At 39.6% G+C, this 23626-nt stretch overlaps 1 protein-coding gene across 1 annotated transcript; it reads right to left on the reverse strand.

The window, feature by feature from the left end:
• Positions 1-1934: 1934 nt before the first annotated feature.
• On the reverse strand, positions 1935-23222 carry zmp:0000000662 (RING finger protein 145). The gene is made up of 11 exons (XM_061744295.1): positions 22981-23222; positions 21762-22046; positions 18990-19098; positions 18776-18867; positions 12704-12945; positions 11672-11847; positions 11431-11571; positions 7664-7846; positions 7373-7520; positions 4467-4823; positions 1935-2786 (listed from the first exon to the last, which is right to left on the reverse strand). The coding sequence occupies exons 2-11, from the start codon at positions 21928-21930 to the stop codon at positions 1935-1937; spliced, it is 2469 nt and encodes an 822-aa protein (XP_061600279.1). The 5' UTR covers positions 21931-22046; positions 22981-23222.
• Between the last annotated feature and the right edge of the window lie 404 nt (positions 23223-23626).

Below are 23626 nucleotides of genomic sequence, written 5' to 3' on the forward strand. Positions count from 1 at the left end.
TATATACACAAATCTCATCTCCTGTGCTTAATATGTACATTTCAACATTTAGAGACTCAGATTGCAATTGATTGTTCGAGAAACTAATTCATTGTCATAGCCCTGGCCCCCTCTGGCCCCCCCAAGGTTAAAAGTCTAGCTCCGCCACTGGTAGCCCGGCCTCTAGCCTGTAATAGGCTGGGATCGGCTCCAGCTGATAACCGGGACCCTCGAGATATAAAGCGAGTAAAATGGGTAAAATTAATGGATGGATGGATGGATAAAAATAATAAAGTAGATCATCTTATCACTGATGGATCCTTTTGTGCTTCTGACATGTAAATATTTTATGCATCTTTCTTTGTTTATAAAATTACTAAAATTACTAAAGACACCTTACTGTAATTTTTTTTCTGATACGAAACCAAAGAAAACTAATCCTAACCGTTTTAACTCTGATAACATTGATGATTTTTTCAATGTTTCTTCTGATATTAAAAATCCAATGTCTGAAATGCTAAATGCAAATAATCCCGGTTTTTAACCAGCATTTTGTAATTGGAGGCTAGCCTTTTCTATTTTAAGATTATTTTAGCCATATAATGGTTACATCATGAAAGATACTAAAATTGTTTAGATTAAACAGTAAAAGTCAGCAGAAAATTCATACTTTTAAACTTAATTCCTTTTTTTTTTTTTAACTCTCCGCAGAAAACCTTTTTACTACCTTGACTCTCACTGTTTTGCACAGAAATGGGACGTGAATATTGTACTTTTATTTTGCTACATCAGTTTTACGATGTCCAAACAATATCTCAGTGTTATTTATCACTATGTTATGATGACATTGACAATAAAGGACTGAATTGAATTTTGGATATACCATCACAATTCACAAGAGCAGGTACATGAAAAAACAAAAATCTTCAAGAATAACCACGACAATTGCAACAAACAAAAAGTCACCTAATTTGAAAAAAAAATTCACATGGATTGTCTTAGCTTAAGGCCACAGAAGTAACTCTTTAGACTAAATCTGAAGTTTCTGTCTTAAAAGTTCTACTTTTTATTCAAATGCAGTGAACTGATAGCAGGCATTAGGAAATGGTGGACACACAACAACAAAGGGGATTCTTGAGTATGAAAGATACTACTGAAGCCTTTACTTTTGACACTTTACAAACATGCTACGTAGTCTTTGCCCCTTAGTAAACATCTTCAATTGAAACAAGTAAATATTGATGCAACAAAATTTATTTTCGTGGTTCACAAATTTTAATTAACATTTTTTATTTTTCCTTTACAGTTACGCAGTAAGTTATGGAGGATTTTTTGTGCCAAAATTAAATAAATAAATACATCATTAATTAATTAAAATGGGAATTAAATATATTATTAATTAATTAAATGTGTCATTAATTAATTAAAATACAATTCATTTTAAGTAAAAAAATATATTTATTATTTCAGCATTTAATTAATTAATGACACATTTAATTCATGATTTTGTGTTGCGTGTGAATCATTAATCAATCACGAAATCATTAATTAAATGTGTAATTAATTAATTAAATGCTGAAATAATAAATATATTTTTTTACTTAAAATGAATTGTATTATAATTAATTAATTACATATTTATTACTAATTGTAATTAATTAATGACACATTTAATTAATTAATGATATATTTCATTCCCATTTTAATTAATTAATGATGTATTTATTTATTTAATTTTGGCACAAAAAATCCTCCATAGTAAGTCTACATGATTCAGTCGTATATTTAGATAAACTCATATCTTTTTGCTTAAGCAAAGCACATTCATTAAAATGTCTGCTGAATGATAATTTTCTTTCCCGTCACAATGGGTCCCATTAAGAAGGCAAATGTGTTTCGGTCCCCTTTACGGAGAATCACCCTTTTATATCCTTCAAGGCACTGATGCGGGGCAGTCAATCGCTGCCGCCTGTGCTTTTACGAGGACAAGTGGCATCTGAGGACAGCTGGATCTGCGGGACAGGTCCGGCCTCGCCGAGAGAATGTGTGCAGTTACCACGACAACTTGCAGTTGCAGGACAGTCTTCCAAGTCTTCCAGTTCTGATTTCTGATGATATGATTTTTCAGATGATTGGTGATCACTAAGGTGTTCCCCACACGAGACAGCCTCTTGATTTGTGTCGGTATCGTCCGCATCTGGTGACTCAAAGCTGTACCCTGATTCAGATTCAGTCCCTTCATCGCCCGAATGGAAGCTAGAAATGTTTTCAAGTCGTGGAAACTGGGAGTCGGGCCGGTTCTCCTCCGTGTTCTCCTTCACAGCTGTAGGAGTGGATGGAGCTGAGTGAGTGCCATTCACCTCACCTTGAATGTTAGATGTTTTAACTGACAGCACAGAGGAACTAGAGAGGAGCTCCGAAGACACTGGGCTTATAGATGCGGCACAGTCTCCACTGGAGCTGAAACAAAGATGTTCACTGTGAGCGTCAGACAGCTGGTCTTTATTTTCTCCATCCTCAGAGCTTCCCCCCCCCTCCTGCTGCTCGGAGGGAACCGGCAACGCATCGCCGCTCTGCATCTCCTTAGCTGGGCCGTTGTCCGGGCACCGCTCGTCTTCTGGTCCGGCTAGATCTGGACCCACGTTCCTCTGAGGTGGAGCTGCCGGACCGACACCCGAACCCTGGCTCTGCATCTGCCGGACCTTCTGGTGACACATGGGGCACGTTTCCTGCACATACAGCCACTTTCGGAGACAGTTGCCGTGGAAGAAATGTCCACAATATGTAATGACAGCAGCGCTCATTTCCTGTGAAGACACAAACATCTGGATTGAGAATCTGTGAACCAGTAAGTGTCAGAAAGAGAATCATATTAGCAAGTGTTTTATTTACATTTTTGTGGAGCAACTTTGTTAAAGGAGATCAAATCTATTGTCATTTTCTTTTACGTGTCATTACATTCCACATTACTACTATTACTCCCAGTATTATTATGACATGTACATCGTAGATTTTCTTACTTTACTATAAACACAATATACCTGCAACTCATAAATGTGCCTGAATGTTTACTATACACGTAAATTCAGTTTAAACATCTTGACCGCCAGACGCTAGCAACGAACAAATATTTGTGCACTTCAGTTATTATAAACAATTTTCTCTTGTGACCACTTCCACCCTCAGCCTCGTTTTCATTCGGTTTAACGCTGGGACCAATTCAAGGTAAACTATTTTTGAACCCTGAGGAAGGCTGTGGCCGAAACGCGTGGGCTGTAACCCATTTTTAAAATCTTTTCTACATGAAATAGCCAATTTAAATAAAGGCTTTTTATATTTGCAGAAGAATGCCTTGGATTTTTCTTCTTTTTTGATATCCTTTTTCCCACCAAAGAGCACCTTCGTCACAGGACTTAGATGAACCTTCTGAGCACTCTGGACTTTCTTTTTTGTTCGTAAACTATTTTTGTTTGAATTAATTTCATACGATCCAAACTTTATCAAGCAGTTGAAAATATTAGCAAATAAAAGCATGATCATATTTATGAGACAGCAGTGATGTGGTCTACTCTAATGGGATCTCTCTCCTGGGGAGGGGATTTGTGAGTCTTCATGTGGATCTTGATCCTTAAACTGAATATTCTCATCCCAGTAAAGGTTTGGATCTTTTCAGTGGCAGCATCCGCTAATCCCTCCAACTTAAAGTGAGAACACACTTCTACATCACTTTTTTAAAATATTTCTGCACTCAGTGATTAGTCTTTTTAAATATTTGGGGATTCACATCAAAGTTTGTCCCTGGGTCCAACAGTATAAGAGAGTTAAAAAGTTAAACATGGCTGACTATAACGCCAGAGCCAACGAAAGAGCAAAAGGCAGAATCATGAACCCCAGATCCTGCACGTGATCTTGAAACCAGTCGCCGTGGCCGCTGGAGGGCTGGACCCGAATACTCAAACATCTAGATATTCGTTTTTTTAGGTCGACATCTCTTGTGTTTGGCTTTTACAAACACCCAGCTGCAGAACGCAGCGGTCTGTCTCGCTGACGTCACCTGCAGTCATGCTTCAGCTCCTTTTAGCTGTTAAAGGGATCACGGCGTGCCAGAGACCTGAGCTGGGTGGAACATTTTAAAGTTGGCAGATAAACCCCTTCCCCATCATATTCATTCCTGGTTCTTGCTGGCAGACGAGCCGCTTTCCATCTCGCCCAGCTCTGTTGCGGACTCACACATTCATTCAAGTCTCCTGCTCCCTCGCTCACAGGCGTGTCCACTACACTCTTGGGTGTAGCACCACATTCTTTGGGTCTCGCACTCTTTAGGAGTGACACACAACCCAGATCTCTCGCAGGCCTTTGTTGCAGACGTCTGCAGAAGCTGCAGAGCCTATAAAATGGCGTTGGGGGCAGCTGAGGTGCACCGTGCAGCTGCATCTTTCATCGTCACATCAGCGCTGCGGTTTTGTGCTCTGAGCCGAGCGACTGACCTGGAAGCAGATGGAGCAGACGTCATTGTGCTGCTGCAGCTGCTCGGCTGTGGCCACGGGAAGGGAGTTGATCTTCTTAGCTGCTTCCTGTCTGAGCAGGAAGCTCCTCCAGCCGGACTGAGCTCTGAGCCACACGTTGAAGTACGAGTGGATGATGATGACGGAGGCGCCCATCCAGCTCCACTCCCCGAACAGAGACTCCCAGGTGCCGTACGCCACCACGCAGAGCGCCACCAGGAACTCCAGCACCCTGCTGACGGCGTGCACCCAGTAGATCACCTCGTCCAGGCTCTCGATGGGGTCGCTGCGGAACAGCTCCACCATGAACAGGAGGTATATCAGCATAGTGCCGGTGACCTGCAAAAAAACAATCACAATTTTATTTATCCTTTATTTATCCAGGAAAGTCCCATTGAGATACAATATCTCTTCTGCCAGGGAGTCCTGGTCAAGATCAAGAAAAAATAAAAACATATCGAAACAAACAAACATAAAACATACAAGGATCAGAAAGCTAAAAATAATTCATGACAAAGAATGACACTTGATTAAAAACAATGACATTGTTCTGTGAAAACTGATTTAACATGTGTTTGAACATGTTAAGAGAAGGTAAATATTTCAAGTTGAGTATGTGTTGTAGCTCATTCCAAGCTTGCGGTGCATAAAAGGAAAAGGCCGATTAACCCAACTCTGTTCGAGTGCTTGGGAGGAGAGGAGAATTTCTCTGATGATCTAGTGTTATAGTTACTAGAGTAATATTTTAATAAAATGGATATGTACAGACGTAGTTTACCCAGTAACGCTTTCGCAATAAATATTAACATATGTGACATATGTGATTAACATATGAGAATTGTTCCTGGGTACGTTTAAAACCTGTAAAGAAGCTTTTGTAACCTTTGAATGGGTGGCAGACGTATCAGACAATGACGCACTTGTACACGAGGCAACTGTGACACTGGTGTGAATCATGCACAAGGGCAGGTCATTAAAGCTGTGCTTCCTTGTAGGTAAGAATACATTTATCTGCAATCAAATAAAATAGCTGTCATCTTGTTGCTTGGAAATGATCCTGGAGTTTTCCAGAACTAAACTCCTCCAGGACCACAGGTGCTCAGGAAGATGCATGCAGCAAGTTCACACTCAAAGTTAAAATTAACCCTTGTGCTGTCTTCGGATCAAGGAAGGAGGAAGGGAAGAGGTGAGGAAAGAAGGAAGGAAGGAAGGAAGGAAGGAAGGAAGGAAGGAAGGAAGGAAGGAAGGAAGGAAGGAAGGAAGGAAGGAAGGAAGGAAGGAAGGAAGGAAGGGAGAAAAGAGGGAAGGAAGGAAGGAAGGAAGGGAGAAAAGAAGGAAGGAAGGAAGGAAGGAAGGAAGGAAGGAAGGAAGGAAAGAAGGAAGGAAGGAAGGAAGGAAGGAAGGAAGGAAGGAAGGAAGGAAGGAAGGAAGGGAGAAAAGAGGGAAGGAAGGAAGGAAGGAAGGGAGAAAAGAAGGAAGGAAAGAAGGAAGGAAGGAAGGAAGGAAGGAAGGAAGGAAGGAAGGAAGGAAGGAAGGAAGGAAGGAAGGAAGGAAGGAAGAGAAGAAGGAAGGAAGGAAGGGAGAAAAGAAAGAAGGAAGGAAGGGAGAAAAGAAGGAAGGAAGGAAGAAAAGAAGGAAGGAAGGAAGGAAGGGAGAGAAGAAGGAAGGAAGGAAGGAAGGAAGGAAGGAAGGAAGGAAGGAAGGAAGGAAGAGAGAAAAGAAGGAAGGAAGGAAGGAAGGGAGAAAAGAAGGAAGGAAGGAAGGAAGGAAGGAAGGAAGGAAGGAAGGAAGGAAGGAAGGAAGGAAGGAAGGAAGGAAGGAAGGAAGAGAAGAAGGAAGGAAGGAAGGGAGAAAAGAAGGAAGGAAGGAAGGAAGGAAGGAAGGGAGAAAAGAAGGAAGGAAGGAAGGAAGGAAGGAAGGAAGGAAGGAAGGAAGGGAGAGAAAAGGGAAGGAAGGAAGGGAGAAAAGAAGGAAGGAAGGAAGGGAGAAAAGAAGGAAGGAAGGAAGGAAGGAAGGAAGGAAGGAAGGAAGGAAGGAAGAGAAGAAGGAAGGAAGGAAGGGAGAAAAGAAAGAAGGAAGGAAGGGAGAAAAGAAGGAAGGAAGGAAGGGAGAAAAGAAGGAAGGAAGGAAGGAAGGAAGGAAGGGAGAGAAGAAGGAAGGAAGGAAGGAAGGAAGGAAGGAAGGAAGGAAGGAAGGAAGGAAGGAAGGAAGGGAGGAAGGAAGGAAGGAAGGAAGGAAGGAAGGAAGGAAGGAAGGAAGGAAGGAAGGAAGGGAGGAAAGAAGGAAGGAAGGAAGGAAGGAAGGAAGGAAGGAAGGAAGGAAGGGAGAAAAGAAGGAAAGGAAGGGAGAAAAGAGGAAGGAAGAAGGAAGGAGAGAGCAGAAGGAAAGAAGGAACAGGAGAATGAGGTCATTTTGATCCAAAGACAGTACAAGGGTTAAATCAGTGTCAAAGTTATTATAACTACTTTGCAGAATGAAAGAACATCCAATTGTTAATTTCTTTCTAATAGGGGAAAATTATACAGGAATCAAATTAAGTTACGAAGCAGATCATTTATTTCATTTTAAGCCTGACTCAAAATACTCAAAACTATCATTTAACTTCAGCTCTAGCATGGATAGGGTCCCTGCAGACGAACAGAGGTCATTTCAGCTTCGTCTGTGTACAAAATGTGTAAATAACACACCGTTTACGATCTCTGCCTCAACACTTGAAGTTACATGAAGAGGCCACTAAACAAAAAATTGTGCATCAGATTCGATCCTAAACTCAAAGTGGCTTCTCTTTACGAGGGAACACGCTAATTAAAGGAAAACATGTTCTACCAAAACCAATCCAGCTCCACTACTGTCATGTTTTAAAAAACAGACACATGCACTCTCCTTACCTGAAGGGAGGTGAGCATGCAGCTAGACACTAAGATAAGAAGCCAGAAGTCCATGTGGAAGAACTGGGAGATTTTATACGCCATAAACACGGGGAAAACCAGTAGAAACAGACACATGCTGAGGCCACGGAAGTGTTTCCACAGACACCTGAAAGCAAACGACAAATAATGCAGTCTGAGAAACTGAGTCAGGGGCCAAAGCTTTTCAACACATACACAACTTTCCAACTCCAACGCTTCCTCGCTTTTGCCTTGACTAAAGACAGGAAGAGTCACTGCGGCTGCTGTTACCTGTTACGTGAAGCACCCAAGGCCAGAATAACCGGGTCCGTTATTTCAGTCATCGACTGCAAGGTGGAAGTCACCACGATGAAGAGGATGATGCTGAGGAGGAAGGTGCGCTGCAGCGCCTGCATGTCCAGCAGCCCCGTCTGCAGGGCGAGCAGCAGCAGAGTGATGCCCTCCGTCACACCCCTGGCAGCACAAATACATGATCAAAACCATTAACAAGCAAGCTGAAATGCAATCAAACACAACTGCAGGACTGTCTCAGAAAATTAGAATATTATGATGAAGTTCTTTATTTTCTGTAATGCAATTAAAAAAGCAAAAATGTCATACATTCTGGATTCATTACAAATCAACTGAAATGTTGCAAGCCTTTTATTATTTTAATATTGCTGATTATGGCTTACAGTTTAAGATTAAGATTCCCAGAATATTCTAATTTTTTGATATAGGATATTTGAGTTTTCTTAAGCTGTAAACTATGATCAGCAATATTAAAATAATAAAAGTCTTGCAATATTTAAGTTGATTTGTAATGAATCCAGAATGTATGACATTTTTGCATTACATAAAATAAAAGACTTTATCACAATATTCTAATTCTCTGAGACAGACCTGTAGTTTCTAGGTTCATACATGAAACATCTGAAATACTGAAACACTCTTTAATACCGTTTCCAGTTCAAAAACATTTCATCCAGGCTCCTCATGTGAATAAAGCTGTAGGCGTCATCATTAAACCTCTGCTGAATGTTCACTACAGTAGTTTGAGCCATGTTGACGCAGAATCCAGATCTACAGCTACTCACTCCTCCAGGATCTGTTTGTTGTATCAAAGTAGACATATTATGGCCTTTTTTCAAAGGATTATACAATTCAGAAATGCAAAATGTCAACTACAGCTCCATTTACAACCATGTTGATTGTGACTTTTTCATGATTTAAAAATAAATAAACATCCTCAAGCGGAGACAAAGTGTTTTTTTTTTCTAACATGTCCCCTTTAAATGATATTAAATCGATTTAAATCGCTCCTGACAGATCTTGAGATGTCCAATTCTGCCTGCAAATGCTATGAGTAATCTCAACAGTGTTTTGTTTTGTTATGTGTCGTGTCATATGTCGGAATCATGTTACTGTGTTGCTGCCTGTCTTGGCCAGGACCCTCTTGTAAAAAAGATTTTTAATCTCAATGAGTTTTTGTTTCCTGGTGAAATAAAGGTTAATTAAAATAAAAAATAAATAAAAATTAAAATAAATATTTAAAGTTTTACTTAGAACAAAGAATCTGGATATTTCCTTTTTCTTTCGCTTAAAAGAGTCTGACCTGCTGATTTTAACTTTACTATTATTGGAGAAAAATAAATAGTTTGATAACAAGTTCAAGACTGCAGATGCCCTATGAAGTTAATATTATCTAGAAACATTTCAAGTACAACACTATTTACAAGTGAGAAAATCAGTACTATAAAAATAATTGCACAAGCTCAGAGTGCTCGCATATTAAAGTATATTGAAAAAGAATTAAAAACAATAATTACAAGGACATAAAAGTCCATGTCACAAACTGTGGAGTTGGCTACTTTGTGGGGAACACCGGAGGTCACCGGAGGTCACATAACCACTGTTAGTTTCTCATTTACAGGACTGTCTCAGAAAATTTGAATATTGTGATTTTCTGTAATGCAATTACAAAAACAAAAATATCATCCATTCTGGATTCATTACAAATCAACTGAAATATTGCAAGCCTTTTATTATTTTAATATTGCTGATCATGGCTTACAGCTTAAGAAAACTCAAATATCCTATCTCAAAAAATTGGAATATTCTGGGAATCTTAATCTTAAACTGTAAGCCATAATCAGCAATATTAAAATAATAAAAGGCTTGCAATATTTCAATTGATTTGTAATGAATCCAGAATGTATGACTTACAGAATTACAGAAAATAAAGAACTTTATCACAATATTCTAATTTTCTGGGACAGTCCTGTAAACTCAAACTGCACAGAAAATCACTGGCAGCCATCATTTAACCTCACTATGCCAGTCAACTTCTGTCAGTATGACACAGAGCAAAGATGCCTTAAAATAGGTAAATCTGGCTCTGCTGGTTCTGCGACGTCACCCTGAGTGCAAGGACTCACATTCCAGGACCAACACAGAGCTGATCATTGATAACTCTGAAACCTGTCTGACGACAGAGAAAAATGGTCTGGATGTTTTCACACCGTTCATGAGTCTGAACAGTGAGAGTTAAACGTTTGGTCATCCTGCTCCGGCCGAGCATCAAGCAGACACCCAGCAGAACAAGTCAGGGGCAGCTAGATCTCTGCACAGACAGTAAACATACAGTGGATGTAAACGTATACACAACCTCATGACTTTGAAGGTTTTTAGACTGAACTGCACAACCTTTTCTAGCAGGAGCTCCAGCTGTCGTCAGAGTTAACCATTCACATTTAAAACACCAGTAGATAAATTACATACATCTCCCATTTATTGAATCATTTTAGGTGATAACCACATAAAAGTGTTGCTCTATTTGCTTGAATTCTTGGGGTTGAAAGCCATGGGCTACAAAGGGTTGCCAAAGAAACTGTGAGACCTGGTTGTTTTTGAAAAGGTATCAGTCCGGAGGGGGAAGTCACTGATGCACCGTAGATCGCTGCCACAACCCTCGATCAATAAGTGGAGAAAATGTGGCACCTCAGAGACAGAGCAAAGATCAGGACAACCCTCCAAAGTTGATGAGAGGATGAGCAAAAACACTTATCAGGGAGGTTACCTGGAGGTAAGTGTGAGCTCTGAAGCTGCTTCTTACAAAAAAACAACATGCATGAGCGTCTGAATTATGCCCAAAAATTAATTCAGTCACCACAAACCTTACGTTATGGTCTGACGAGATAAAGGCTGAACTCTGTTGGCTTAATTCTAAAAAGGTATGTTTGGTGTAAAGTCAATACAAGGCATTGTTCAAGGAACGCTGCACCAACAGTGAGGCATGGTGGAGGTAGCATTATGCTTTGGGGCTCCCTCTCTTTAGAGCCAGAGGCATTTGTGAAGATATTTTGGCCCCAAAATATTCTGTCCTTTGTAAAAAGAAATCTGCAAATGAAGAAGAATTTCACATTCCTACATGACAGAGAACCAAAGCACACATGAAAATCAGCCAAGAGGAAAACAAATCCTGGAAAAACCCGGTCAGAGCCCAGAACTCTGTTCCATCCAAGACACCTGGAAAGACTTAAACAGAGCCGCAATCTGAATGTTTTACACAAAGAAGAGCGGGATAAAACCCAAAGTTTAGATGTATGATGTTGATAGAAAGATCTTATACTGAAATTAAAGCAAAATATGTTTCCACAAAGTACCCGCTGGGAGCGGTGTTCTGCTTTATCAACCTGGGGTAGGATTTTTTTTATCTAAAATATTCCCAATTCACAAATATTTCTTTTGTATATGGATTTCTGTTTGTTGTAATATTGAATTAACGAAGCAACAAGTCTGACGGCGATGTTGTTGCTACTTCTGTCTTTATATTTTAAAAACTTGTAGTTTCATAAGGGTGTGTCAACATTTTATATTCACTGTACACTTCACTTCAATTTTATGTAAATCATCATTCCTAAATATCTGTAAACGCTGATTGAAAAGGGGTGATGCCCTTTTAACGTGCAAGCTTAAAAGTGCTGCAGGAATTGGTTGTTGCAGATTCGGATACAGAAAGTGGACCAAAGGGAGTGGACTGGTGACATCCGTCTCACCTGTGCATGACATTCTCATTCTGCACGCCTGCATAACCTCCCAGGTAGAACTTGCATAGGTTGAGAAGCCCGAGAGCCAGATAGGACACCACAAAGGTCAGGCCGAGCAGAGAGTACGGCGTGGCACAGCATTCAGACACACTGCAGGATTAAGCAAATACAGCAAAGAAAACACTAAATTAGAAAGGAAATTAATATCCAAAGGAGGAGTACAAAAAAACAATTCATAGTCGCAACCCACCTTGTAAGCAGAACGAACATGATTCCCTGATGGGTTGACAAAGCACCGGGGGCCATGGCGTCCGAGCACAGTTGCACGATGAACAGAACAAACCAGAAGACGCTGAAGAGCACGGGAACGGCAAACTGGCCCCACAGAGATATTCCCACAGCCAGAAGTCTGTACAGCTCCATCACCTACGGCCAGATGTGGGTAGTAACGAGTTACATTTACTCCGTTACATTTACTTGAGTAAATTTGGGGAAATTTTGTACTTTTAGGATTAGTTTTTAAACACTGTACTTTTTACTTTTACTTGAGTAGATTTGTGAAGAAGAAACTGTTCCTCTTACTCCGCTACATTAGGCTACGTTGAGCTGTTACTTTTCTTTTATCCCTTTTATCCACGTACGTGTCAATCTCATGACATCATTGGGTGATTCTTTGGGAAAAATGTTTGTTTTTGCATGTTTTGTCACATTTACACAGACTCAAACACACACAGAGTTTCTATGAGTTCATGGGTTTCTTCTAGTTCTGCCTGGTTAAAAAAGAAAAGTACAAAGGCTTGAAATTTTGTGCTACTTGTGCTTAATTTATTTTTTTATTCTGTTATTTTATTTATTTTATTATGTATTAAAGTACTTGAATTCACTTTAAGATTATTTTAATTTAAGATATTTTTATTTTTTATTAATTTTAATTTATTTTATTGATTTAATTCACCTGAAGATGATTATTTTGTTTTTTTGTCTGTTTGAATGGTTGTGTTAAAAAAATAAATCAAACGTTACTCAACAGTTACTCAGTACTTGAGTAGTTTTTTCAACAAGTACTTTTTTACTTTTACTCAAGTAATTATTTGGATGACTACTTTTTACTTCTACTTGAGTCATATTATTCTGAAGTAACAGTACTTTTACTTGAGTACAATTTTTGGCTACTCTACCCACCTCTGGCTACGGCACAACAAACCTGATGTGATGAGGAGTCTAAAAAAAGAGCCAACAATAGTTTAGCAAAATATAATTTAAAAGTCAAAAGAAAAAGTACCTCGAGGTGAAGCAGCTCTGAATACGCAGCCCTTGCAAGACGATATGGCACAAAGATATTGGTGAAGAGGAACGCCACCATCCCGGCTCCCGTCAGGCCCATGGAGAACGTGTTGACCGTCAGCAGCGTGGAATAGGAAACGGCGCCCAGGCGAACCAGCAGGGGGAGCAGGTGAGCAGAGAACAGCCACACCTTTCTGGTCTTCATCAGGAAGGCACACAGCGTGCTGAGAATGATCTGGCCTGGACACCACAAAAGACACAACTACGACTTCACAACTGGAATATCCTCGGGGATAATAAAGAGGCTGATGGAGAACTACACTTCACTATCAGTTCCATTGGGTTTGTACAGCCCACCAAATGTTGTGGATTGCAAACTTCAAGAAGCTGGTTGCAGCAGCCATGCGCGTTTACCAGAACGCTAATATATACGAGCAGATTTATACATATAAAAGTACATTTATACACATATAGGCAGTACTGGAGTTGAGGGGATGAGGGCGGATGGCATCCCCCCCTGCAATAAAAACGGTCCAAATCATCCCCCCTGTAAAACTGCCATCCCCCCTTTCCATCCCTTATGTCATTTCATCAATGAATGTGGTTTTACTGCTATTTCAACATTTAGAGTCATCACCAGAAAAATAACACCAGAAAAATAACTTATTTGACCATTTTCACCTGTTTCAAGTAAATTTTCACTTGAAATAAGTTGAAAAAATCTGCCAGTGGGACAAGATTTATCCTCTCATTACAAGCAAAAAAATCTGGTTCCACTGGCAGATTTTTCTACTTATTTCAAGTGAAAATCTACTTGAAACAGGTGAAAATTGTTGTTTTTTCCAGTGATGAGTCTTGTTTTAAGTGTAATGAGATTCTTTTACTAAAATGAGACATTTTAACTAGAAATAAGACAAATATTCTTGTTAAGATTTTGAGTTTTTGCAGTGATCCATGTTACTTATCCTGTGAAGGACAGAGTCATATTGATAAGTTCAGAAAAGTGTTTTTTATTGTTGTGTTTTGATGTATTTGATGTAAGCCCAGTGGATATTTAAAGCTTACAGAAGGCTGCATTTAACTGCTGCTATGTCATTCCTGCAGTATTTCTGCAGGTGTTTTGGTCAGTGCTATTATTTGTAATATATTATATTATTTGTAATCAGCACAAATTATCTGTCCCCATATGATAAAATCCACCATCCCCCCTGATTTATTTTTACAACTCGAGTACTGCATATAGGTATGTAAATACACACCACACAGACAGACACTCATTAATCCATATCAGGTATTTGGGCTCTTACACTGCAACATTTCTAAAGTCATATAAGTTACAGTCCTATACATCCCATCGCACGACTCGCATCTGCTAAATCTAAGGACATCAAAACCGGTATACGCAAACTGTACAATTACGAGACCTCCTGGATGATAGGATGTTGAATAGTGTCATCAGCTTGCAGTGATGATAAACAGTACGCAAAACAAGGAATGAAACTTTTATGAGAATTCTAAGAATACTAAAAAAGAAAAGAAAAGGAGAAGCAAAGAAGGAGAGTGTAGTTGTGGTCATGGTTAAGTAGAAAAAGGCAAACTGCATCAATTCATACATATATTTCATCTTCTTTTAATTGGCTAGCCACTAAAAAAAAGTTGTAGAAACCCAGACTGTCAGAAAAAACCGCTGCAGGCAGTGTTTGACTGAAGAACCTTTAAGAAACCCGTCATCAAGTACAGCCGTTATAAGGCACAATTAAACATTTTTGTCACGATTCATTTTTCCTCTTTGACAGCCCAAAACCATGCAGTGTAAACCAGGCATGAGAAACCAGGAAGTCCTCTGAAATGGAAACAGAGGAGGATTGTAAAAGTTTTATCTAGTAGCTGGGAGTTAAGAGTACAGATAAACGTGGCAAATATAAGATTAAAGTGCATCCCAGTGAGAAAGCAGTAAAAGAAAACATAGGAACTATTTCAAAAGGTTTTTCTCTGAGGAGAACAGCTGGTTCTGATATTGAATGAATGTTCCCAGTGTTTCAATTCCTTTGATTGCAAACGATTCCTTTTTCAATTCCGTGCATGAGCCAGCAGTCAATAGTAAACATGCTGCCCGGGGGATACAAACGCTCGAAAGTCTGGGTACATTTCAGTAAAAAAGACGACAACAGACAACGACAACTTGCCAAGAGGATATTTAGTCAAAAGGAGGAAATACTACCAACATGCAGAAACATCTGGGCACACAGCAGTAATAACAATCAATGAATTTCGCGTTTCTGATCCGCCCACGTCAGTAACTTTCAACCCAGCAGCAGTAGCAACGTTAGCATGCCCTCGGCTAATAATATTACTACTGTCATTTAGCAGACGCTTTTATCCAAAGCCACTAGACCGGGGGTTGATAACCCGCGGCTCTAGAGCCACCTTAGTAGTTCCATGGAGCTTTTTCAAAAATGTTTGAAAATGGAAATCGATGGGGGAGGGAAATATATTTTTTGGTTTTGATATGGTTTCTGTAGGATAAAAACGACACAAACATTCTGATCGTTTTCCAATGCTGTAAAAATGTGTAGAATAAATATTACATTTCAACATCTCTGTTAACGAAGATACTTGAGGGGAAGATTTTTTTTTTATTGTGCACTTCGAGAAAAAAGCCGAAATGTCGAGAAAAAAGTTGAAATTTCGAGATTAATGTTGAAATACAATTTCGAGAAACAAGTCGAAATGTCGAGAATAAAGTTGAAATGTTGACAAAAAAGGTGAAATTTCGACCTTATTCTTGAAATTGTATTTCAACATTAATCTCGACATTTCGACTTTTTTCTCGACATTTCGACTCTTTTCTCGAAAAGCAAAATAAAATAAAAATCTTCCCCTCTCAAGTATTTTTTCTCTTGCATGGCCCTGATACTCTTCCGTTGAGGATTCAATGTTTCTTGGAGCGAATCATTTGCATTCATTGCCTGAATGTTTGCTCTGTAGCGAGACGTTGTCCAATAACAAAAAGAGTAACGTGGAAGGACATTAGCAGCTACATTTGCAGCCAAGTACCCAGTTATAACTAATATAGATACATGCAGCATGTGTTGCCTTCATTAAGGCTTATGCAAGACTTTTCATTTTTTGCGGCTCCAGACATATTTGTTTTTTGTGTTTTTGGTCCATTATGGCTCTTTCAACATTTTGGGTTGCCGACCCCTGCACTAGACTACCACCCCCCACTGCAGGAGACTAATTAACTAACGAACACTCCCTATCATATTAGCACCATTTGCCTCACTGTTGTCCTTTTTTCCAAAGGAGAATCGAGAAACAACCGAATCGTTAAGCAGAATCGAAAATAGAATCTAAAAATCCACATCCGTATCCATCCCTGTCCCCCGTCATGAGGATGAGCTGGAGCCTATCCCATCTCCAGCACACAGGTCGCCAGTACGTTGAAGAGCCGAACAGACAAACCACAATAAATCGCTGATTCCTTTTTTGTCTGTGGGAGGGAGGCGGAGTACCTGGAGAAAACCCACTCAAGGACCGGGAGAACCGTCTGACCGCCATGCTGCCCTACTTTGCATCATCTCAAACATGTTCACAATAGCCCTTTGTCACCCTCTTCACTGCTGTGCCCAACGCTGAGTTTGTTTGAGCAAAGGATGAGAATGCTTTTGTTCGGCAAAGCTATCCAGTGATAGAGGCGCACATTGTGTTCTCGTTTACTCGACCCTGTTTCTCAGTTTTTGCAAAGTGTACAAAGCACTCTGTTGAGAAAAAGTCAGGTCGGGCACAATGTTTCCTTTTAAGATGTGAGGTTCAGGATGTGGCTGAGCTACATCAGAAGTGTTGGGTGAGATCATAGAGATATCAGACCTGCACATCACTGCTGCTCAGGAGAAAGATCTCCCAATATTGCTGTCTCAGAACACAAGGAAGTGGTTATTAACAGAACATTTCAATGTTCCTGCTCAGTTAAAAAGAGTGACAGTCCAGTGGTGCGCAGGTGAGGCAGCGTGATCAATGAACAGAGGTACGGCGACTGTAATGACTAACGCCAAAGCGCTCATTCAGATAAATCCAGGTCACATCTTTAACCAAAAACTATGTTGACCAGAGGTCTCCAACCCTGGTCCTGCAGATCTTCTGTCCTGCAGGTTTTAGATGTTTCCCTGCTTCAACACACCTGATTCCCGTTAATGGTCATCACCAGCTTGTCATCAAGGTCTGGACAGCTCTGTTGATGACACAGCCATGTCTATCAGGGGTGTGTTGAAGCAGGGACATTTGCGAGTAAAGCCTGAATTATGGTTCTGCGTCAACCCAACGCAGAGCCTACGCCGTCGCCGTGACGCCGTCGTGACTCCGTCGTGAACCTTTCGGACTTCTCCGTCACTCCATTTCTCCGCGGTGCAGTACCCCCCGCTTATTCGCGATCTTTTCCTGAATGGTTTATCCGACTTTTTCCGGTCACAGTGAATCAAAAAGATAAGGACAACTATTGTGCAAAAAAACAAAACAAATCACACATACACGAAGAAAAGAGCGCTGAAAGAACGCTGGACCTGTATAACAATCAGCTGTATAGGAAAGAAAAACTATCCTACTGTTCCCTCCTCTACAGTTTCAGTTTCTCCCATCAGGTACATTACTCAGACTTCAAACATTATTTTGTACCTTCTGCCATCTCCCTTCTCAATTCCATGAGGAAAAGGTAGCTGTTGTGGTGCTTGGATTTTTAGATTTAAACTTTTTACTATGTGTATATATTGCTGCAAAACTAATTGCCCCATTGGGGATAAATAAAGTTATGGATTGATTGGGACACATCTAAAACACGTAGCTATAGAGGACCAGGGTTGGACCCCTGGGCTAAACCTTTGCACAACTCGATAGGAAGGTGCTGCAAGGAACGATTTTGTGCAAATGTGTAAACAGGATCACATTTCATCCTTCATCATCATAGTCGGGTCACTTTTCTGTGCATGTATGTGCTGTAGAAAAGCCTCAGCTACCACGGTTCTGGTGCTCCTACACAGAGACATACAGATGCAGAACTATCATGGATCAGTAGTACACTGCAAAAACTCAAAATCTTAACAAGAATATTTGTCTTATTTCTAGTTAAAATGTTTCATTTTTAGTCCAAAAAAATCTCATTACACTTAAAAACAAGACTCATCACTGGAAAAAACAACTATTTTCACCTGTTTCAAGTACTGTAGATTTTCACTTAAATAGTAGTAGAAAAATCTGTCAGTGGAACTAGATATTTTGCTTGTAATAAGAAGATAAATCTTGTCCCACTGGCAGATTTTTCTACTTATTTCAAGTGAAAATGTACTTGAAACAGGTGAAAATTGTCAAATAAGTTATTTTTCTGGTAATGACTCTTGTTTTAAGTGTAATGAGATTTTTTGACTAAAAATGAGACATTTTAACTAGAAATTAGACAAATATTCCTGGTAAGATTGAGTTTTTGCAGTGTACGGATAACAGCCAGCTCCACTTGTATGTGTAGCCTGAGGATACGACGCAGATATTGAGGTTACAGTTGCACACCAGCCATCCTGATTCTTTTCACCTTCCAGACAACAAATCAGCCCGGTTTCTCTGGATTTATCTTTGACTTCCATGTGGCAGTACCAGCGGACACAGAAAAGAAGCATCTGGATCTGACCAATCAGAGGAAAGAAACGTGACGTACCGGTAATCAGAGTGAAAAACAGACTAGTATAAACAGAAGACTTCCAGAGTTAATGCTTTTCAGTAAAAACGTGTTGATCCAGGATGTTATAAGTAAAGAAAAGTGGCTCTTGGACCCTCCTGCATGAGTAATTGCATAAAGCCCACCCCCACCCCGCTGTAAGAGGTTCGGTAAATTGAGTACCGGTGAAATGGCGGTCTCAGTATACAAGTTTATTTGTGGTTCCAAGACTTTTCAAGACCACAAAGGAAATCAGAGTTTTACTTTTCAGGCTCATATTTCTTTGGATACAGAACGCAGATGCCCTTTCTGTTTTTGGTTTTAAAAGAAAGCTTAAAACATAAACTTAAGTTGGGTTGTTTCACTCACTAGTCATCGCAGAGACAAATCTGTTGAAGGCCAACGAATCGAGGTACACGGCACCTTCATATCCGTACTGCAGCTCATCACGAACATAATCCCTGGAATATTTCAGAGAGAAAAAAATATTTAAACTGGATCAGATTTGTTAGTAGCAGGGGGTTTTCTGTCTTGTATAAATAACCTTGGTGGTCACAGTTTGGGTGGAAGTACAGAAACTCACCTAGAAATCTGATGCCCCATGTACAGCAGGAGGGCAACGAGGATATGGAGGTAGAGGGTCACTATGTGTCTCAATGGCAGAACTAACACCACCACATTTATCAAATGACCTGAAGGACAAACAGGAAGGTGGAGGTCATTTCTCTGGGGTTTGATAAACATCTAAGAAGACAGATAAGAAGGACATCCTCAAAATATCTTGTATTTCAAATATAAAGGCCAAAAATGTGAAACAATTAGGTTCACTGAAACACAAAACCAGAGAAAAGCAGCAAATCCTCACAGAATAAAACACCTGAAGCAGAAAAAAAATCCATAAATGATCTGCAATAATTTAACAACTATCAGCTACGACAGGTGACCAGGTACTGTAGAGAAAACACATAAAATAACATACTGCCCTTTTCCCATTTTCATGCTGGAAATGTTATTTCTTCTGTTAAACTAAGCTCTCCCGACTGAAAAACTGGCAGTGCTACGAGTAATTTAGTTTCCAAACACTGTTTAAAAAATAACTTTGACTAATGGCCTAAGTTGGACTCGTATCTCTCAAAAAACCATCAGTGAAAAATACATCAACGTCTTTCCTTTGGAGGGAGCGGCTTCTCAAAAGAGCATGACACATTAAGAGGAAAGTAGTAACTGTCTGTCATCTCTGGCTTATATTTGTATTTTTACAGGTGTGTTTTTAGTGTCCCAGCCGACACACACCTGGTTAACTTACTTTACATGAGGGAAATTATTTGCTTCCTTTCTGCCAATCAACTTTCACTTGTTTACATGGTTGTTGACATGTATTCATCTCATGCATGCTCAGAGCACAGGCAGGTAGGTAGCGGCAGAGCTGCTTTCAATTCCAGATGTGGGTAGTAACGAGTTACATTTACGCTGTTACATTTACTTGAGTAAGTTTTGGGAAATGTTGTACTTTTAGGAGTAGTTTTGAATCACTATACTTTGTACTTTTACTTGAGTAGATTTGTGAAGAAGAAACTGTTCCTCTTACTCCGCTACATTAGGCTACATTGAGCTGTTACTTTTCTTTTATCCCTTTTATCCACGTACGCGTCAATCTCATGACATCACTGAGTGATTCTTTGGGAAAAATGTTTTTGCATGTTTTGTCACATTTACACAGACTCAAACACACACAGAGTTTCTATGAGTTCATGGGCTTGTTCTAGTTCTGCTGGTTAAAAAACAAAAGTACAAAGGCTTGAAATTTTCTGCCACTTGAGCTTAATTAATTTTTTTATTCTGTTATTAATTTATTAATTTTATTATTTATTAAAGTACTTGAATTTACTTTAAGATTGTTTTAATTTAAGCTATTTTTTATTAATTTTAATTTATTTTATTGATTTAATTTGCCTGAAGATGATTATTTTGAACTTTTGTCTGTTTGAATGGTTGTGTTAAAAAAATAAATCAGACGTTACTCAACAGTTACTTAGTAGTTGAGCAGTTTTTTCACCAAGTACTTTTTTACTTTTACTCAAGTAATTATTTGGATGACTACTTTTTACTTCTACTTGAGCCATATTATTCTGAAGTAACAGTACTTTTACTTGAGTACAATTTTTGGCTCCTCTACCCAGCTCAGTTCAATTGTGAGTGGAAGCTGCATCGACATAAGGGTGTTTCCATTAGTGGGGGGTTCTGGGTAGTTTTCTAGGGCCAGATCATTGACGCGTGTCTCCATTACCAGCTCTGTGAAAGTCCTTCAGGAACATTCCTGTAGGAGGAGAGCTACTCAGATCGACCAGGAGGAACTACCTGGTGGCGATCGCCCTCGTACAGGCAGCACAGGTTCCAATCCCAGCCTGCAGCTCTTTACTGTGAGTCTCTCTACCCACTTTCTAATAAAAGCCACAGAAAAATCTTAAAGATTCTGTAATGAAGATAGTTGCAGCCCAAAGAAAAAAGAAAAGCAGAGACAGGATGCTACAGGAAGTAAAACCAGACTTGTTTTAGTTTGGCAGTTCGTCGATGTTGATAAATGAGGAAGCATTAGCAGACTGAAGCCTGGTGCCATGGTAACCCTGACTTTACTGGGCAGGCTACTGCTCTTTTATCTTTTTACATGCAGCAGGCATTTCTGGTTTGGTGCCTTTTGCTCATTTATTTCTAAAATTCATCTCATTTGTACTACTATGCAGAAATCTAATAAGAATCAGTTTTCACCAAATGAATAAAAAAAGTTGACGGTCATTAAAATCCCCCTGCAGCCTATCATTATTTTATTTTTTTTTTAAGCAGTAGTTTGATTTATAAATTAAATAAACAATACTTGTTTTGGTTGTTTTATCAAAGTTCAAATTACCATATTGATTTTTCAGTCTCTTCAGAAGACAGAGTGATAACATTTTGTTGCAATTATTGATGTTTCAACACTTTGTACACACATTGGTTGACCCAGATGGTATGCACACACAATTTAAAAAAGGACCACACAATGTTCAGAACAAGCAGAACATTTATTTAGGGGGATATTCTCTCTAGGTTTAATTTCAATTTTCAATTTTATTCATGTAGCGTCTAGAGAGTTGGGCTCCTGTATTCTCTGTATCTTAAAACAACTAGAAAAAAGCATGGATGTCATCAAACTTTGATAAAACATCAAGACTGGGGATGCCCAGGATTTTTGATTAGTACTGCATTTAAATAAAGTCCAGGATCAGCAAGAGAAAGCCAAAACCTGGACATCTTCCCACTGAAATCATGGCTCATTTAATGCTCTACATCTCATTTTGCTCCCACTGTCCAGACTTACCAAGGTAGTACATGTTCCAGATGACATACTTGTATTTGAAGAGCATGTCCTGGCTCTTGGCCCGGAGGTGCTCGGTCAGAGCCTCGATGTCGCACCTGTACAGCAGGTCCAGCACCAGGATGCTGGGCACCCTGAGGGCCACGTTGGCCACCTCCTCCAGGCGAGGCATCGCCACAAGCACGGGTCCCGTCAGCACAGAGCTCGTGTTTGTGTCACATGTTGTTTGTTGGCCGTTTCATGATGCAGGTCTCAGGCTTCGCTACAATGATCTCGTCGTGTTGTCATCTGAAACACAAAAACACAACTTCAGGCTGGACTCGAGTTGAGGGGGGATAAGGGGGGATGGCATCCACCCCTGAAATAAAAACGGTCAAAATCATCCCCCCTGTAAAACTGCCATCCCCCCTTTCCATCCCTTATGTCATTTCATCAATGAATGTGGTTTTACTGCTATTTCAACATTTAGACTCATCACCAGAAAAATAACACCAGAAAAATATCTTATTTGACAATTTTCACCTGTTTCAAGTAAATTTTCACTTGAAATAAGTAGGAAAATCTGCCATTGGGACAAGATTTATCTTCTCATTACAAGCAAAAAAATCTTGTTCCACTGGCAGATTTTTCTACTTTATTTTAAGTGAAAATCTACTTGAAACAGGTGAACATTTTTATTTTTTCCAGTGATGAGTCTTGTTTTAAGTGTAATGAGATTTTTTTTACTAAAATGAGAAATTTTAACTAGAAATAAGACTTGTTAAGATTTTGAGTTTTTGCAGTGATCCATTTTACTTATCCTGTGAAGGACGGAGTCATATTCAAGTTCAGAAAACAGTTTTTTATTGTTGTGTTTTGATGTATTTGATGTAAGCCCAGTGGATATTTAAAGCTTACAGAAGGCTGCATTTAACTGCTGCTATGTCATTCCTGCAGTATTTCTGCAGCTGTTTTGGTCAGTGCTATTATTTGTAATATATTATATTATTTATAATCAGCACAAACTATCTGTCCCCATATGATAAAATCCACCATCCCCCCTGATTTTCTTCTACAACTCGAGTCCTGACTCCAGGTGATGAAGAGCAGCAAGGGTCACGTCTTACCAGCGAAAATAAGCTCTAGCTTTCTCATTTTAAATGCATGTAACAGTGGGTAAAGTTGACCACATTCAGCAGCGTCTGTGAGATGGGTAAAGATGTTAAAGTGAGAGGTTTCTTACTTGGAGCAGCAGCAGACACACCGAGCAGCCATTTGCCAACCAGCGCTAGTTGTTGCTGCTCAGCTTTCACAGCCACTACACGCATATTTTCAACGCTCCCGGAGCTTAATGTCAGCTTCTACGCCTCTCAGATAATTTAAGTATAGCTCTCATTAAAGAAACGAAAGTAATTGCCTCAATTTAAGCGACATGAGGATGATTACAGGGACTTCCAGCGCAATGTTGTGATACCACGGGCTTGCGTGGCTTTTCCGGTGAACACGTCATGTCGAAACGGACCAATCAGGTCCGAGTATTTTAGATTTCAAAATAAAAGCACTGACCTACTGAACTGTTGATACTACACTACACTACAGCTTCCTCGACCTCTGCATGTCATTCTGTATCGTTTAAATTAGTTTTTTGCGCTTTTGTTGAAAGTACCATTAAGCTTGAGGTCTCTATAAATTCTGCAGGGGGGACCATATGTGGAGAGGAAAAGAAAAAAGTTCTCAAAAGCAGAGGTGGGTAGAGTAGCCAAAAATTGTATCAAGTAAAAGTACTGTTACTTCGGAATAATATGACTCAAGTAGAAGTAAAAAGCAGTCATCCAAATTGAGTAAGACTTGAGTAAGAGTAAAAAAGTACTTGGTGAAAAAACTACTCA

This window comes from Cololabis saira, chromosome 16 (assembly GCF_033807715.1).
Source record: "Cololabis saira isolate AMF1-May2022 chromosome 16, fColSai1.1, whole genome shotgun sequence".
NCBI classification, from domain to species: domain Eukaryota; kingdom Metazoa; phylum Chordata; class Actinopteri; order Beloniformes; family Belonidae; genus Cololabis; species Cololabis saira.